The 19,039-nt window shown below is 36.1% G+C and overlaps 2 protein-coding genes across 2 annotated transcripts; both read right to left on the bottom strand.

Annotated features, from left to right (window-relative positions):
* Positions 1 to 262: 262 nt before the first annotated feature.
* Positions 263 to 1,811, bottom strand: LOC117702146 (olfactory receptor 52K1-like). The gene has a single exon (XM_034493443.2). The coding sequence runs from the start codon at positions 1,524 to 1,526 to the stop codon at positions 576 to 578; it is 951 nt and encodes a 316-aa protein (XP_034349334.1). The 5' UTR covers positions 1,527 to 1,811; the 3' UTR covers positions 263 to 575.
* A 9,949-nt stretch (positions 1,812 to 11,760) lies between these two features.
* LOC117702143 (olfactory receptor 51G2-like) lies at positions 11,761 to 15,445 on the bottom strand. Its single transcript, XM_076706387.1, has 2 exons — positions 15,324 to 15,445; positions 11,761 to 13,923 (listed from the first exon to the last, which is right to left on the bottom strand). Exon 2 carries the CDS (start codon positions 13,848 to 13,850, stop codon positions 12,891 to 12,893), a length of 960 nt encoding a protein of 319 aa, XP_076562502.1. The 5' UTR covers positions 13,851 to 13,923; positions 15,324 to 15,445; the 3' UTR covers positions 11,761 to 12,890.
* Between the last annotated feature and the right edge of the window lie 3,594 nt (positions 15,446 to 19,039).

Raw genomic sequence — 19,039 nt, 5'->3', positions numbered from 1 at the left:
ACCTTATTTATTTATTTATTTATTTATTTATTTATTTATTTATTTTCTGATGAATGAAAAAATGTTGATTTCTACTTTGGTTTCTTTTTTTACATCTTCATAAGGTTATTGATGATATTTGACAAATTTTAATACACTGCAATCAAAACTACCATTTCTACATTTATTTTACTCTGAAATATCATGCTTAATAGACATACATTTATCTATATTTATAGACATAGCAAAATAGACAAGAAGATAAATAACAATGGATAAATGTAGCTGGGCATAGTATCACACACCTTGCATCTCAGCACTTGGGAAGCAGAAGTAAATAAATCTCTACAAGTTGAAGGACACTCATGTCTACATAGCAAGACCCCCATCTCAAAAAGAACTGTGAAATTTGAAGATACCCAATGGAATATTAAATAATTTTATCAGCAGTTTCAATAAAATTAAATATTGAAGATAAATACAGAAATATGATATATGTGTAATATAATATCTTCTGTTAATTAGCATTTTGAGGGGAATGTAGCAAACAAACTGTGAAAACGACATTCTTCCAACTAAAGTTGTATCAAAATGTTTTAGTATTCAAAATTTTTGTTTTTGAGAAAAAGAAGGCTCACCACTCTGTCACGAATCTGTTTGGTCTTAGCACCATACACCAAGGGATTCACTGTGGGAGACACTAGCAGGTAAAGGATTGCAAAGATTATATGGACACTTGGAGGCACATTCTTACCAAAACGATGAGTTAGGAAATTGAACAGTGCAGGAGTATAGAAGGCAAGAATGGTGCACACGTGGGCAGCACAGGTGCCCAAGGCTTTAAAGCGGGCATTCTGGGAAGAGAGCTGAAACACTGCCTGGAGAATTTTTATGTATGATGTGATTATGAGCCCAAGGTCAAATATTGTTACTAAAATGGCTACCAAGATTCCATAGATTCTGTTCACCTGAGTGTTACCACTAGCCATCTTCACTATAGCCATGTGCTCACAATATGCATGATGGATGATAAATTTGGTGTTGTACAACAGCCTTTTAATGAGAAATGGGCATGGCATAGTCAGAAGTATAGCTCGGCTTAGGCCAACTAAACCTATTTTAATCACCATGGGTGTTGTCAGGATTGATGTATAATGCAGTGGGATGCAAATGGCCACAAAGCGATCAAATGCCATGGCTACTAGGATGGCAGACTCCATGATGCACAGTGTATGGATAAAAAACATTTGAGTTAGACAGGCATCAAAGTCAATCCAATGTGCATCAAACCAGAAGATGCCAAGCATTTTCAAAGCTGTAGAGCAGGTAAGACACGTGTCATTCATTGCCAGGATGCAAAGGAAGAAATACATAGGCTGGTGGAGACTTGGTTCTAGCTTGACAGTAACAATGATTATGCAGTTCCCCACCAGTGTCAGTGCAAACAGGAGACAGACGGGGATGCCAATCCAGCAGTGAAAGTTTTCCAACCCAGGAATACCAACCAGGAAGAAAGATACAATATGATGTGAATCATTTCCTGCCATGTTAAAACTAGGGATGTTTAATAAAAGAAAACAACTAGAAATGTTCAAGTGCAAGTTTAATAATATGGTAACCTGGAAAATGCCCAACAGGCAGAAAATATGAGTGCTAGGTTAATTTTAAATGTCTTTCTTGTATAACCTAGAGTCACTTTGTACAACTCACCCTGAAGACCATACTGTTCTCAAAACCTTTGTAAATCCTCAGGAAATTTTTCTTCAACCTTTAGTAGCATAGGAACTGCATGTGGAGGCACAAGATCTGCATTCACAAAGGAAAGTGTTAAATTTACTTAGCTTTTCCCCTGATATTATCACGTAATTAAATCTTATTAAAAATATTTAATTTGTTATTACATAGGCAGTTAATAGATTAGTCATAAGCATACACATAGAATGCAAACACACTAACAATCAGTAGACATTTCAAGAAATCATTTATCGTAGGACACTTTCATCCTTAGGAAACCTAGCTCAATTGTTGAAACTCAAAAAGATATAATAAGAATAAAGAAAATCCAATAGGTGCTTCATAATCCATTAAAGGTAAATTTAGATATATTTTAGGTTGTCAAAGGTGACCACTATGAAGATTTAAAGAACTTCTTTATCTCATTTTCCACTTCAGAGCTGGGTGATGCCTCGTTATATAAATAGAATGAATACTCCATCAGCAGAGGAGGCTCATTTTATGTCAAGAAAAGGATGAAGAGAGAAACAGAAACAATTAGATTGGTTATTTAAACCTTATTTCCCTTCGAAGATGAAGACAAGAGGACAGGCCACTCATTAGTTGGTACTAGGTCACCACAGCCTGACATTGTTTTGTAATGGCCGATGCTGATCACAAGAGTCTTATCTGGAAATTTTGATTGTTATTTTTCTACTTTGTTCTTTTAAAAAGGCATTTACTGTATTTATTCTATTCTGTGTAGTGTGCACACATGTGCCACAGCACATATGTGGAAGACAAATTTTAGAAGTTATTCCTCAATATGTGTTCTCTGGGATTGAATATAGGTCATCTGGTTTAAGAGCAGGCACCTTTCCCCACTGAGCTTTCAAACCCATACTTATTTCTTGAAGGTCTGATATCCACCTAATTTTCCATTCATTTTGATGACTTGGAAGTTTATACTCTGATGAGTTTCGATTTGGAATTGGAGCACAGGAAGATATTTATTTCAAATAGTAAACTGATAATATTTTTCCATAACAATATTAATTCCATAGGAAGATCTCCTGATAAACAAGTTACTATAAAAATATAAAATTAAGAAACAATTACTTATTTTTGTGCAGTGAGATGGTTTCAAATTATTGTTTATAAGTACATTAGTTAACCAAAAAATAATAATAATCAATTTCCTTGCTAGGCACAGACCCTTTCTTCAGCTCTGGCATTCAACTTTTGTAGGGAGAATGGGGACCAAAGACCCAACAATTCAGTGTTCCTTTCTGCAACAATACTATATTCTAAAGTTTCTAGTATAGTTGTCTGTCACTCTTGAGTTCTAGTTTCCACCTATCAGTCAAACTGTGGAATATTAACTAGAAGTGTTCGTAACATGTCTTTTCAAATATTCTCAATGGCAAGTATTCATTCTGTATATACAAATAATAGCTTCACAGAGAAAAATCTAACATGGTACCTGCATTCTGTGCTTAATCATTTGCTTCTCAGTACCAATGCAAATTATTTTCTGAGGCATTTTTTTTTGTGGGGGGAGGAATTGAAAAATAATCAGGGACTTATCAGGCACATCAAAAACCTTAGAAAATATTTTTTTCATCATGATAGGAAAACAGTTTTTAAAACTATCATACAGCAGATGAAGCTTATAGTAACACATAAAGAAGTTAATGCAAAAAATAAGTCATGTGACAATATGTTTTACTACATTTTCACTAAACAATTTCTAATGTGTAAGCCTGCATATGATGTCTTCTGAGGGAGTTGTTAAGCCATGGTCAACTCTGCTTTTTGTCTCTGGAAGAATAAAACATGCATGCAGCTAATGGTAGCTGTCAGAACACAGTAAGCCAATACTTGGTGCTTTGTGGTGATGAGAAGAAAATTAGCTCACTGAGAAATATAGCCATACAATGTAGCAAGAAAACTTGGCTAGAATGTGAAGAAGTATATTTATCCTTGGCAAATACATGTCATTACAATAAAATAATATTTTCTTTCTGATAAATTTACCTGCATGAAGACAATATGTGCAATCTATTTTAAAATGAAAGTGATTTCCACTAGGATAAATGTCAATACATACCTAGATATGGTCTGCTTTGACCATCATTCTCCTCCTAAGTGGAATATCTCTGTCACCCAAGCTTCCTGGAATCTGGACATGGTCGTTTACTCTGGGACGGTCATTTGAATCAGCAGCAGCAGCAGCAACAGACAGGGTGTCGCATGAACTGCCCTCACCTATTTCTGCTCACACAGTTATTCAACTAATTCCCATTTTTCTACAATCTTGATTTTATTTAAAATTTTTTTATAATATATTCTGGTTACTTTTCCCTTACTCTACTCCCTGATTACCACACTCATCCAAATACACACTCTTTCTTCATCTCTCTTATTAGAACACAATACAAGAACTACTTTCATACCAAGTTCCCAGCACCCACACTTTGCAGTTTCTCAGTCACTGAATCAAATTCCTTACTCTTTCTTTAAGAGTCAATTGAAAAAAAAGAATCAATTAAAAGACAAAAGTATGTTTCTAATCTAATATATATTTTATCTTAATGTATTATAACAACACACATAACCCTTATTGAATTCCATAAATCCCACATTCCTAACACCGCATTACATTTTCTTCAGTGGCAGAACGAGCTACTCAGAAACTTATCTCTGGGTTTACTTGATGATACTTTCCCATCAGCTGGTAACTCCATTTCTGCTAGAATTCTTTATGATGTTAAGTAATACTTTATGATATTAAGTAATACTCCTCTGCCAAATCAAATTATTAAACTCTGTACTGACATTTATGTGTGTGTTGTTCTTTCTTTTCTATTTGACTTTTCTTTATCTTGAATACTGCTTGAATATCTATGATGCAGAGGAGATTTAGGAAGAACTGTCTCATCATACAGTGCAAACTCTGAGTCTGGTGGCCGCTATGGCTGCTTTATAATATAGTAGTCCACTTCTCAGGAGGCTCCTCACAGTTGGAGAACTGTTGGTCCTTAGAGACAAAAGATCAAGGAAACCAGAATGGACAGGAGAAAATATAGAATAGTACAATGTCCCTCTGCCCCACCATGTTAACCCTGTAAATTCTACAAAGCTTGGAAGTTTTTAATGAACATCATTCCCCAAAACTGGACTTACATTTTTGTATCACTTCTCCCAAAGACAGGGGTTAGATTCCTCTTAGGTTTTGGCTGTTTCTTTCTGTTTTATATCCAAGGTCTGGAGAGATACTCAACAAGTAAGAGCAATGGATGGCAAATGGACCTGGGTTCAGTTCATAGCACCCACATGGAGGTTCACAACCATCTGTAACTCCAGTTACAGAAATATGATACTCTTTTGGGCTTTTTTCAGCCTCTGCCATGCATGCATTTTTATGTCTATATGCCTGCAGGCAAAACCATCATACACAGAATAAAGACATAATCTTATTAAAAGTAGATACATTTAAACTATGCTATATGAAGATATCTTAAATTTTAAATTGAATTGTAATTATTTAGTAAACTATAATCTGATGTGTACACCTTTTCTTCATGTATGTTTCTTGTAACTCTTTCACTGATTGTTGCTCCCTATGTTGTATTATTGAGATAGGAATTTTTAAGGAGGTTTGGGTAGGAAGCAACATACATAAATTTCACTCATTATCATTCCTATGTGATCACACCCTGGCCATTGTAAATTAGAAAGAGCCACTGACTCATTCAACTTTGTATCACTAATACTGATACAGAAAGTATTATTTTGGAAAAAGTAGATAATAAAATTCTATTCACAGTTTACTTTCATTCTTATCCTACCCTGAGATCTAGTGAAGGACAGAGATGATAAGACTGAGTTAAGTAGAAAAGAAAGGCCTTGAGGAAAGAAGGTAGGCACATCAAGCAGAGGCACCAAGCAAGCAATTTCAGCTTAGAATGAAGAGGACAGTTATTATCCTAGGTTGTCACATGATCTCAGAAGCATTGTGTGTGCAGTGAATGTGGCTGTATGTGTTGGCCTCTCTTTTGTTGGCCTCTTCAGCTGCTCTTTCTCTGACATGGCCTGTGAATAAAGAAATGGAGACCTGAGACAGAGACAAACACAGGTAGAGGTAATTTCTTTAGGCATAGCTGCATTAACTTGTAATCTCCCCAGAGCTCTCATAGGGAGTGTGTTTATGTCCTTTTCCTTTAGAGACTATGGGTTTAAAAGGTTGTTCAGTCAATAAGGCTCTAAGATGTCAATCAAGCAATAGTCTCAGTAAGTCTATAATGAAACTCAATAATCACCTTATGTACCAGATATCATTTTAGTCTTTATCAAACCCCCAAAACTCAAATTTTAGTTTATTTCTTAACACTTATGCGTTCATTTTACTAAGTATAATCTAAGGTCTGAAAAATGCTCAAAAAGTTAAGATCTTTTACTGCTATTCCAGAACAATGGCATTTGATTCCCAGTATCTACATAGAGAGGCTCACAACCATCTATAACTCCAGCACTAGGGGGCCCAATACCCTCTTCTGACCAGGACAAGTACCTGCATACATGTGTGATGCACTCACATACATATAAATAAAAATCAATTTTCAATTAATATCCTAATTTTAAAATTATTAAAAGTGGAAATTAAAAGTTCAGTGTATAAATAGATTGGTTGTTTTCTATATTCATTTCATGCCCTATCTTCAACCCTATAAATTATGAATTTTTGCTTAATTTTCCCTTTTATAAATATATTATGGTTTAGATGCAATATGTACCCCCCCATAGGCTTATGTATTTGAGAGTTTGGCAAAACCTGTCACTGTTCTGAGAGTCTGTAGAACTAGAGCCTTGCTGGGTGATGCTCACCTTCAGACTTTGAGGTTTGTATTCTGGTCATTATTTCAGATTTATCTCTCTGCTTCTTTTACTTATTTTTAAGGGGATTTTTACTTTTACTTTAATTGTGTATGTGTTTAAGTTTGAAAGTACCTAAGGGAACTGAAATCATTACTTCAAGATTTGCTTTCATCGATGATTACCAAATGTAATAAATTAAAATGTACCAATATATTACAGTAGCAGAGCATAGGTCTGACATAGGCCATCTGCACATACGTTACATTGTGTCACCTGATCTTCCAGTGGGACTCCTAACAGCAGGAGCAGGGACCTTCTCTGACTCTGTTGCCTGCCTTTGGGACCCTTTCCTCCTCCTGTGCTGCCTCAATAAGAGAGGATATGCCTAGTCTTACTGCAACTTGATATGCAAGGGAGGCCTGCCTTTTTCTGAAGAGCAAGGGAAGAGAAGTACGTGGGGAGAGGGACGGGGCAGAAAGACTGGGAGAAGCAGAGGGAGAGAAAATGGGGTGGAGATATGAGGATAATTAAGTGATTGATTAAAGTTTTAAAAAGAAAAAAAGAAGAGCAGAGAGCAACATTTTACATTTACAACCTTCAGAGATAAGACAGGCTGCCCACTCTCCCTATGTCTAGTCAATATATTACTTGAAGTTCTAGCTAGAGCAATAAGAAAACAAAAGGAGATCAAGGGGATACAAATTGGCAAAGAAGAAGTCAAGGTATCACTATGCAGATGATATGATAGCTTATATAAGGGACCCCAAAAGTTCCACCAGAGAACTTCTCTAAACCTGATAAACAACTTCAGCAAAGTGGCTGGATATAAAACTAAATCAAACAAATCAGTAGCCTTCATATATTCAACAGATAAATAGGCTGAGAAAGAAAGTAGGGAAACAATACCTTTCATAATAGTCACAAAAAATATAAAATACCTTGTGTGACTCTAACCAAGCAAGATCTTTGTGACAAGAACTTTAAGTCTCTGACCAAAGAAATCAAAGATGATCTCAGAAGATGGAAAGATCTCCCATGCTCATGGATTGGCAGAATTAATATAGTAAAAATGGCCATTATGCCAAAAGCAATCTATAGATTCAATGTAATCCCAATCAAAATTCCAACTCAATTCTTCACAGACCTGAAAAGAGCAATTCTCGATTTCATATGAAAAAACAAAAAAGCCAAGATATCAAAAAACATTCTCAACAATAAAAAAAACTTCTGAATCACCATTCCTGACTTCAACTATAACACAGAGCAATAGTGATTAAAAACTGCATGGTTTTGTTACAGAGACAGACATGTTGATCAATGGAATAGAATTGAAGATCCAGAAATAAAACAACATACCTATGGACACATGATCTTTGACAAAGAAGCAAAAATTATACAATGGAATAAAGAAAGCATTTTTAATAAATAGTGCTGGTCTAACTGTATGTAGAAAATGAAAACAGATCCGTATTTGTCACCTTGACAAAGTTCAAGTTTAATTGGATCAAGGACCTCAACATAAAACCAGATACACTGAATGTGATAGAAGAGAAAGTGGGAAAGAGCCTCAAACTCATGGGCATGGGGGAAATTTCCTAACAGAACACCAATGGCTCAGGCTCTGAAATCAAGAATTGATAAATAGGACCTCATGAGCCTGAATAGATTCTGTAAGGCAAAGGACATAGTCAATAGGACAAATCGATAACCTACAGATTGGAAAAAATCCTCACTAATCTCACATTCTATAAAGGGCTAATATCCAAAATAAATAAAGAGCTCAAGAAGCTAACCTCCAAAACACTCAAACAACCAAATAAAAAAAAAAATGGGTATAGAACTAAACAGAATTCATAACAAAGAAATCTCAGATGGCTGAGAAGCACTTAAAGAAATGTTCAAAGTCTTTAGTGATCAAGAAAATACAAATCAAAACAACCCTGAGATTCCACCTTAAACTAATCAGAATGGCTAAGATCAAAAATTCAGGTGACAGCACATGTTGGTGAGGATGTTTAGAAGAGAAACACTCCTCCATTGCTGATGGAACTGCAAACTAATACAACCACTCTGGAAATCAATCTGGAGGTTCCTCAGAACATTGGAAATATATCTACCTGAGGATCCAGCTACACCACTCTTGGGCATATACCCAAAAGTTTCCCCACTATACCACAGGGGCATGTGCTCCACTATGCTCATAGTGGCTTTATAGGTGATAACCAGAAGCTGGAAACAACACAGGTGTCCCACAACAGAAAAATGGATACAGAAAATGTGGTTTATTTATACAATGGAGTATTACTCAGCTATTAAGAATGAGAACATCCTGAGTTTTGCAGGCAAATGTATGACAACTAGAAAATATCATCCTGAGTGAGGTAACTCAGACCCAAAAAGACATGCATGGTATGTGCTCACTAATAAAAGTATATTAGCCAAAGAAGTACAGAATACCCAGGATACAATCCCCAGATCTCAAGGTTAACAAGCTAAAGGGCTCAAGTGAGGATGCTTCAATCCTACTTGGGAGGGAGAAGAAAGCAAAGAGACAAGGAAAGGAGGGAACTTGGTGGGCAAGGGAAAGGGGATGTATAAGTGGAAAAGGGAACATGATCAGTTTTTGTTTTGTGGGGGGACTAGGAGTGAAGCCCTAAGATCCAGCAGAATGAATGAAAATATACAACCTCAGGAGTTGGGAGGTGTGTTGACCCTCTAGAATGTACCAGAGACCTGGGAGGTAAGAGACTCTCTGGTATCAAAGGGAGGGACCTTAGATTAAATGTCCTACAGTGGGCAGAGGGAACTTTCTACCTCTAGTAGAAAGACAGGGCATCCGGTGGAAGGATGGGATTGCCATAACACAGTCAGGAACTCTGACCTGGAGTGGTTCCTGTCTGGGAGAACTTCAGGAACATAAATGGAGAGGATACTGAGGGAAAAGAGGTCCAGTGAGAAGCCCAAATATGGACCTGTCTCAGGGGTCAGCTCCAGGGCCTGACACTATTGCTGATGCTGGTCTATGCTTAAGGACAGGAGCCTAGCACTGACTGCCCTCTGGAAGGCCCAAAAAGCAGCTGGCTGAGATGGAGGCAGATAATTGCACCCAACCAACAGTCTGAAGTCAGGGACCTCTAGAGTTGAACTGGGGAAAGTCTAGAAGAAGCTGAGGAGGAGGGTAACCCCATAAAAAGTCCAGCAGTCTCAATAAATCTGGACCCCTGAGATCTCTCAGACAATGAGCCACCAACCAGGTAGCATACACTGACTGGTTCAAGGCCCCTAATACATATACATAGAGAACTGCTTGGTCTGGCCTCAGTGAGAGAAGATGCACCCAGCCCTGGAGAGTGGAGAGGTCTGGCAGGGTGTGGGCATTGTGGAGGTGTGGGGACATCCTCTTGGAGACAGGAGAGAAGGATGGGATAAAGAACTGTTGGAGGGTGGAGCAGGAGGGGGTTAGTGACTGGACTGTGAAGAAAGATTACTAATAATAATAATAATAATAATAATAATAATAAACAAATAAAATTGAGGAAACTTGAAAAAAAAACTTTTCAAATACCTACAGCGTTTCATGCTACAAAATGTTTTGTGGAACACGTAGCAGGAAGTAAGCACCTAGTCAATGTTTGCTATTATTGTAAGTGGCATTTCTCAAACACAGCTCTTAGTCTTAGAGGTCTCCACATTTTTAATAAATCTGATAGTGATAAATACAGATATGGAGCTCTACCACAAAGAAGTAATTAACAACTTTATTAGATTAGTTTCTTAAGTTTGATGAATACTTAATTCTTTTAAAGCACACAGTCGTGATTTTTATCTACAAATATATTTTCCTCACTTGTCTTTCAACTACATTGTCATGTATAATACCTAACATAGCAACTAAAATAAATTGTATTCTACATAAATCTTTAGAGGAATGCTGTAGTGTTGACTCAAAACCATGGACCTGGGAATGGTTGAAAGACACAAGAGCTGTGGCTTTGGAACACCAAGTCCTAGGTAGAAAAGCTGGGGGTTATGGTAGCTCCACAGTTATACTGAGGAGTAGTTGTGTTACTGCTCTTTGGAAGAAATAGAGAACTCATGTCTAAAACCATGGAGAAAAAAAACAATTACAGTTATGTGCAAACATCTGGGTGTAAAAGCCCCGGAGATTCCCCAGTGCTGATATTAAAATTGAACTAATCTGCTTTTGCTTCACAACGTACACTCTCTAGAGACAGGGCCATGCTGATCAGCTGTAGTGGAGTATAAAGACTTAAACTATATACAATGTTATGTGAATGCTAAAAGATATTAGAAATATACATCCTAAAATTGACAAGATATCCCAAACTTTATACAGGATCAGAAATGATCAGTTCTCATGTCCATGAAAGAAAATACTAATTCCACCAAGATTTTGAAACTCAGAGTATTTTATGGTTTCTATTTGTTTTTACTTTGGCCTTATACCATCTTACTGTGAAGTAATTTTCATGTGTATAGTCACATCTTGCTTCTTCTCCCTGTATTCTATGTGCTCACCATACACAATTTAAAAATGGCTCAGCATCTCCCAGCTTACTGTTCTGCAGAGGACCAGGTTTGATTCCCTGATGCAGATGGTGGCTCACAGCTATCTGTAAATCCTTTCCAGGGAATTCTATATTCTCTTCTGGCCTCAGTGGGCACAAACCTCTTATGTGGTGCATATGCATGCAGGCAGGCAAGCATTCATACACATCAAATAAAAGTACATACAATTTTAAAAATATCTTCATGAAGTCAATTTGATTTTAAAGATATATCATATTATAAAGTGAATCATTATATATATATATATATATATATATATATATATATATATATATCCTTATCCTTATTATATTCCAGTTGTCAACATTAATGTTTTACAGGATGGGGTAGTAAACAAGACCAAAAGAAGAATAAATAGAGTAAACAGATACAATCAAACCAAAATTAAGGTGCAAACAAAAGTTTGTGGGTTTTTCTGGGTGGCATCGGGTGCTTAAAATGTGAAGATTTTAATTTTAACTTATTAAAATAGCTCTTATTATATAAAATGTGGCCTTTTGACAACTATAGATACTAAAATGAATATACAAATGAGTCATTCTATTTTTCAAGTGCTAATTTATTTCACAATCATTTTACATACAGTAACTTTAAGTCTTCATTATCAAGCACAGTCCAATTGCAATAATTCCTATTTAATAGCTAGAAAAAATATACAAGAAGATACATTATCTATTTTTTATTCATATCTATCATATTATGGATTTTGATTCATAGGACGAGAATTTTAACTTATTCTTCTGTCTCCTTGTTTGCTTGCTTGTAAGCCTCTTTTTGCTAGTGTAAACATATGATCTAAGAAATCCTAATTAACTATAAAAGTATTATTATTCTACTCTACACATGACCACAGACTAAACAACTCCAAAATGTTTATTAAAAGTAATGGCTTTGAACATTGGGGAGAGGTCTAGATGAATATTTAAAGATTTATGTAATCTGTTTCCTGCTAACAAACCTTGTAAGAACTTACATTTATGTTAATAGTTACTCTAAATTATTATTAGGACATATGGATAATATAATTCAATTGATTATATTAGTTTCACATGGTCACATGACAATTAGAAAATTGTCAAAATTCACTCTCGGCTTTCTTTAAAATGGAACTCATTAGACTAGCGAATTAGCTTACTGGTAATAGCATTTCTTTGCATGTACCACAGCCTAGGCTTGGTCTCAAGCATCACAAAAAGAAAAGGAAGGAAACAAAGGTTAAACAATACAAATTCAAGTTGCCCTTTCTATTCTTTAAGAAACTAAATCTTTAGTAGGAAAGGGACATGTATATAAATATTTTAATCCCATGAGTATTGATTAATGTCTACTCTAAGCTACAGTAATGCTCATTTTTAGATAACAACTCACTAACTTTCGGCACATTTACACACACAATAATTATAAAAGAATGATGTATCAAGGCAAAGGAATGTCAGGTCACTATGTTCATAGATAAATCATCTGGGATAAAGTTTGAGGATGGAAGTGGAAAAGAATAACTGGCAATGATTATCAATACACTCCATGCAACATATCCGTAACTGAAGAAGAGGTATGAAGTATATGTGGAGACAGACTTTCCAAACACAGTGGATAGAGTATGTTTCTCCAGAACCTCCTTGTGATCTTTGTTGACTTGATTCTGCTTTCGTTGTCATATCTATGTACAATATAGCTGGAGCAAACAATTTACCATGATTCACATTGCCTGCCTTGTCTTGGTGACATGCCTACATTGTAATAGAAGTGATTTTGGGAGAAAAAATCAAATGGAGGATTCCTTGACGGATCTGTTTGGTCTTCACACTATAGATGATTGGGTTAAGCACTGGTGGAACCAATAAGTAGATATGAGCCATGAAGATATGAATGAGAGGAGAGGAATGTTTGGCGAAACGATGGACGATAGACAACCCTATCATGGGCACATACAGAATGAGCACAGCACAGATGTGGGATGCACATGTGTTGAGTGCCTTAAGCCTACCCTCCCGGGATGCAATTTTTAACACGGAGTGAAGAATTAAAACATAAGATACAAAAATGCCCAGGGAGTCCATGCCCCACAACAAAGTAATGAGGACTAGTCCATATATGACATTGAATCTGATGTCAGCACAAGCCAAGCGTATCATGTCCTGGTGCAAACAATAGGAATGAGAAAGAACATGGGAGCCACAGAAGGGAAAGAAAGCTAGACGGGCCATAAGTGGAATTATCAAAATAGAACTTCTGAGCAGAGCGGCAGTTCCAATCTTGGCAATAAGTTTTGGCGTGAGAATGGTAGCGTATCGCAGAGGGTGGCAGATAGCCACATAACGGTCAAGGGCCATGGCCAAGAGCACAGATGATTCAGTGAAGGAAAAAGTATGAATCAGAAACATTTGGACCACACAAATATTGAACTGTATCTCTTGTGAAATAGACCACAATACCCTAAAAAGTGAAATCATGGTGGGCAGAGACATGGCCATGTCAGTGAGTGAAAGCATAGCCAGGAAATAATACATGGGCTCGTGGAGTCTGGGGTCTGTCCGCACAATGTGTAAGATCATACAGTTGCCTGTTATTCCAACAAGATAAAGGAAGCAAAATGGAATAGAAATCCAGTGGTGAAATTCTTCATAACCAGGGATGCCTGTGAGGTAGAATGTGGAGGACACAATGGTGCTGGAGTTTGAGGTTGCCATTAGGCTGACTGTTAGAGCACAGTCCAATCCCACGGTTATTCTCTAATGTACGAGGCATTGACAAAGCCAGGATCTGTGTCAGGGGTTGGAGGGAGAGGACAGTGAATGATAGGAGCAGCAATAATTTTTAAAAGCCTTCAGTGCTTATATGTACTCACTCCTCAATCCATTCTTCGTTTCTACTTCATCTCCATTTCATTGTTAGTTAACATCAGAGTACAATATCTACTTTACTGCCATCAGGGCCTTCCATTCATCAAGATATTCCATTCAGCTTCCCAAATGCAAGCCATTAAAGCCCCCTCTGATCTTGAGTGGGAGAGAAGAGATCTTAAGAAAGGAGGGAACTTGAAAGGGCAGCAGAATACAACAATATGACAGCAGATGTTGGGATTAACTGAGAAAGAATGAGAATCAGCTTGAAAATACTGACCTGAGGAAAAGTGATTGAGGAGGAAAATGAATGACAACAAAGTATAATGATACATAAGTATGAAGATTCCTTGATGAAATTCATCACTTTGCATAGTAACCCAACACACACACACACACACACACACACACACTCATGCTTGTGTAAGCTATGAGAGGGTGAAGCCATATTAGCATCCTCATGTTCCCAATTTTATACAACATTTTCTAGAGCCTGCTACTCCTTTTACCTTATAATCCTTCATACTGCTTGAATTACTTTGATAGTCCAATTTCTATTGATCCTGGTCAGGTAACTCACCTACATGGGCATGGCATCATTTTCAGCATTTTCTTAAGACAACAAAAGAGGAGGAAGAGTTTCTATTGTTGCTTTCTAAATTTGAAAGTCTAGGGAAACTGCAAAGTGGGTTGAGACTTGAGATGTAAAATACATTTAAAAGTTACTCTTATTTGGGTTGGAGTGGGAGTTTTAAAGTTGCTTGCTGAAGTTACATCGGAAATAACCCTTTGTCTCATTGTAGACAAGTACATGGGCAGATGCTACCTGAAGAGAAAGTCTGGGGAACCTTAAGTCCTGATATTCTAAATTTTTTTTAGTTGAAGTTGGATGTTCCAAGAATGAATACAGGACAGACAGACAGACAGACAGACAGACACACACACACACACACACATACACACACACAAAGAGAGAGGGGGGAGAGAGAGAAGGAGAGAAAGAGAGAAAGAGAGATTTAAATATTTGTTGTCTTTGTGTCTGAAAAAAAAATCTAATATAATCCAACCTGGAATGAAATATGGGTTACATTGAGAACATGAGACAACAGTGAAACAAACAGAGAGAGAGAAAGAGAGAGAGAGAGACTAAAAATACTTAATATTTTCCCTTGGCCCTTTTCATTTTTTGCTGCCTTCCCTTCTCCTCCCGTTTGCTTATCAGAACCCTTCCTGTGTTTTCTTATATCCTCCCATTTATCTTTCTCCCAATCTCACATACTTTGTAGAAGAGTTCTTCTCCCTATAAAGGACCACACTAACCCTGAAAGTAAGCAGGATGAATTTATAAGGCTCCCTGTAGTCATACTTAGAGAGGAATCCGCATACATGCAGCAGAGAAGCTGTAACCCTGCAAATGCTGACATTTCTATTTCTGGTTCTTTTCTGCACTACTACTAACCAGATCATGGCAGGATGTCACTATTTAAGTGTAATGGATAATGAATTCTCTGGAGATTTTTAAATATGTGTTGTCTCTCTGTCTGGAAAAGCTGATGTTATGTAACCCGTAATGAGATATGGATTTTCACCAAGAACATGAGAACAGTGAAGAGTTTCAGATGTGGTCTATATTGTGGAAAAGCACAGAGTCTGTATCTGAGAGTTATAGGTACCCAAATTCAATTCTATGTGATAACAGGTATAATATGATTCAATTATTTGGAATACCTTCAAAACATTTTTTTAAATCCAGTAAAATATTGACGTGTCTTCAATTCCTCCACACATTTTGAATTTTTTATCTCCACCTTTACATCTTTCTGTATTTTCCACCTCATATTAATGGTTATTGTTTGGAAGTATTTTGCTTTTTGCTTTTTATACTCTATATGTGAATGGTTTATTCACCATGTTCAAGTTAGAACATTCTAAATTTTTCTCCAAAGTCACTCTTTGGGATGAGGGATTTTTAAGCACTGAACATTTTGTTCTTTATCACTTGTATTTCTTCAAAAGAGTTCTTTAAGAACTCTTCTGGACATATCGCTCAACAACAACAACAACAACAAACCCTGATGGTATTAAGTTCACTCAGCTTTGTAATCTGAGTTCACTTTGTATTCCTGATTGGAGGTTTTGTTGGATGCTTTTGGATTTGTTATTTTCTTCAGTGACTTAATTATAAGGCTTTTTCTAAGAAATGACAGACAAAAAGAGATGCCCATGTGTGTTATTCATTCATTTTCTCTTGCTCCCTTGAGATTAACTCATGTATCTCTAATCTTGAAGAATTTGGTAAGACTCTATCTTGAGGCAGACTTGATGTACTTAGATTTGACTGACTGATATGGATATCTGTGTCTGATTCTAGGACTACAGAATTTTCTGTTGTTATCTCTTTACATAGACTTTGGACCTCTTTGGTATTCTCAAGTCCTTCATAAAATAACACTTGAAAATGTACTCTCTTATACTGTCCCAAACCTTTCTTTATTTTTGCTTGCTCAAAAATTCCCATTTTAAATATTTGATGTCACTAATTCTTCATCTGTCTAGAACCTTTACAGCATTTAATGCTTCCTTTTATAACTTCAATTTTACTTAGTATGATTTTCAGCTTGAAAATATCTCTTCAGTTTCATAAATTATCTCTCTTTTGCTTTTTAATGAAAAAATATTAAATTGTTGTTCTGTGTTTATTGAAAATTTTTGAACTTTTTAAAAACAATCAGCGTAACTTTCTTTTTGAATTGAGTTTCAGTGGGGTCATATTCTGTAATTTCATTTGTACATATTTTTTTAGTTTTGATACTATAATATAATTGCATTATTTTTTCCTTTCTATTCCTCCATCCAAACCCTCCCATATATCCATCCCTGCTCTTTTCATGGCCACTTTGTTATTAATTGTTTTATATAGAGAGAAATAGATAGATATATAGAGAGATGATAGATACATAGATAGATAGATAGATAGATAGATAGATAGATAGAGATATATGAATATGAAAAGAACTATAGACATACAAAAGACCCTTATGTCACCTTATTTGTTCTTTAAATGAGATCTTAGTTATATGAAAGTTCATGGGACTTGTTGGCATATAATGTTGGTTATAGGTTTATTGATGGTCAAGATGTTTATCTTAATTTTCATAATTTGATTTTCTTAGTGATTCATCCTTCCAATGACATGATATAGTTTGTTTTTCCCCCCAGCCTATGTAACATTCTAAGTCATGGTTCCAGAGAGTCTACTATTGATATGCAGTTCTCTTATCTTTAAAGGGTGCTCCAAGCCTAGAATCATCCGAAAGCAGTTGTGGTGTTCCATATGGATCTGAGAGAGTATCTCACAAGGTTAATTCCATCACAAGAAGATTATGCCTAGTTATAGGACATAAACTGGTTCTATCCATTTGCCTAAAAAACTCATGATATCCTCATTCTTGTCCATGGTAATTGGTCTCTTCTCATAGACCACAAATCCTATGTCCACTATGAATCATTCAGCCCAAATATGCAATCATTTGATAGTTGCTTTTACAAAAAATAGAGGATGGTTTCTCTGAACTGTAATGTTTGTGTTTAGGGGAGAAATAGAGTGGGTAGTATCATGGGAAGCAACAAAGCAATCATATATGACATCTAGTCTCACAGATACTTGAAGAGCCAAGTTGCGGGGATAACCAGGGCGAGCCCCACCCACTCACAGGAGAAGGGGAAGGAAAATGGGGGAAAGATTATTGGAGTACATGGATGGGGACAGTGAGTAGTATGTAAAGTAATAAGTTAAAAAATTAAAATAAATTTAAATAAAAGAAAATTTTTTTCTCAAAAACTGATGTTTAAATCCACCTATTGAATGATTCTGTATATGTCTGTCTGTGTCTATCAATCTCTGTGTGTGGGTATCTGTCTCTATCTCTTTCTGTATATTTCTTTGTCTTTCTCTTTTATTTTTTAAAACACTTGTTTATCCAAAATAAGGAATCCATATGACTTTTCTATCTACAATGCTCTTTTTTTAGTGTGTGCTTAATAATCAACTTATTACTTCTAAGACTTGTTATTGTGTTGAATAAAATTTAGAGATGATATTCATAGATACATCAAAATAATAAATTGAAGATATCGAGAAATTTTAAGGAATTTTAATCCAGCAACATGGCTGCTCTGACAAGGGATCATAGCCAAAGACCTAAGTCTGAGTGATCTGGCCAGAATGTAGACATGTGACACACTTTTAATCCCTCTGGATGGAATACAGACACACTCTTAGAATAGGCCTTTAATGTAAAATTAGTTTATAGAAGGAAGCAGCCATGTTTGAAAGTGATATCTAATTGAGAGGCAGGCAAAATGACAAGTCAGAGAAAGATTTGACATCATGAGTCAGAGATAGGATATGTTCAAGTCTCACAAGAACAGCACATGAAAGGAAAGCTTTTTATGAACAGCACAGGGAGAGAGACTCAGGAATTTGGGTGTCAGTGCAAGCGAGTGCAGTGGAGTTGAGTTCATACGTGAGTTCACACAGTTCATTATAGATCAGCAGAGGCTGACTCAGTTGAAGTCAGAGAATAAAAAGTAACCAGAAGATTAAAACAAATTTCCAGAATAAGTTTGAGGCCAAGCTGAGCAATTCAATGAGAAGCTAAGAGAAGCCAGATTAAATCAGCCAGTTTGGAGAGGCATTTGAGTCTGAAAAGCTCAGCTGAATCAGCCAATCAGAGTTGAAAAACGATTACAAAGGGTGAACTTATTCAGCAGTAAGCCTCTGTGTCAATAATTACATCAGGAAAATAAAAGTTACTTTTACATGAAGCTACAAAAAGGATGTGAACATTATAAAGATAAATGCCCAATCTCTGCTCATAACCAGAATAATAGAATTGTCCTTTCAGATCTGAGTGCTTCCTTTGCCTTAATAATGGTGGATAAACTTCTGAATGTACAAATTTTTAGTATCATTGATGTGCATATTATATTAGCATCCAGACATGCAAATTTGTTCTCTAATAAGATCCAGGCAG

This window comes from Arvicanthis niloticus, unplaced genomic scaffold (genome assembly GCF_011762505.2).
Source record: "Arvicanthis niloticus isolate mArvNil1 unplaced genomic scaffold, mArvNil1.pat.X pat_scaffold_508_arrow_ctg1, whole genome shotgun sequence".
Lineage (NCBI taxonomy): Eukaryota > Metazoa > Chordata > Mammalia > Rodentia > Muridae > Arvicanthis > Arvicanthis niloticus.
Note: the sequence above shows the minus strand (reverse complement) of the source record. Positions and strands in the feature narration are given on the sequence as shown.

Bases quoted from the DNA above. Each gene is read 5' to 3' on its own strand.
- LOC117702143 (XM_076706387.1), bottom strand. From the start codon at position 13,850: ATGGCAACCTCAAACTCCAGCACCATTGTGTCCTCCACATTCTACCTC.
- LOC117702146 (XM_034493443.2), bottom strand. From the start codon at position 1,526: ATGGCAGGAAATGATTCACATCATATTGTATCTTTCTTCCTGGTTGGT.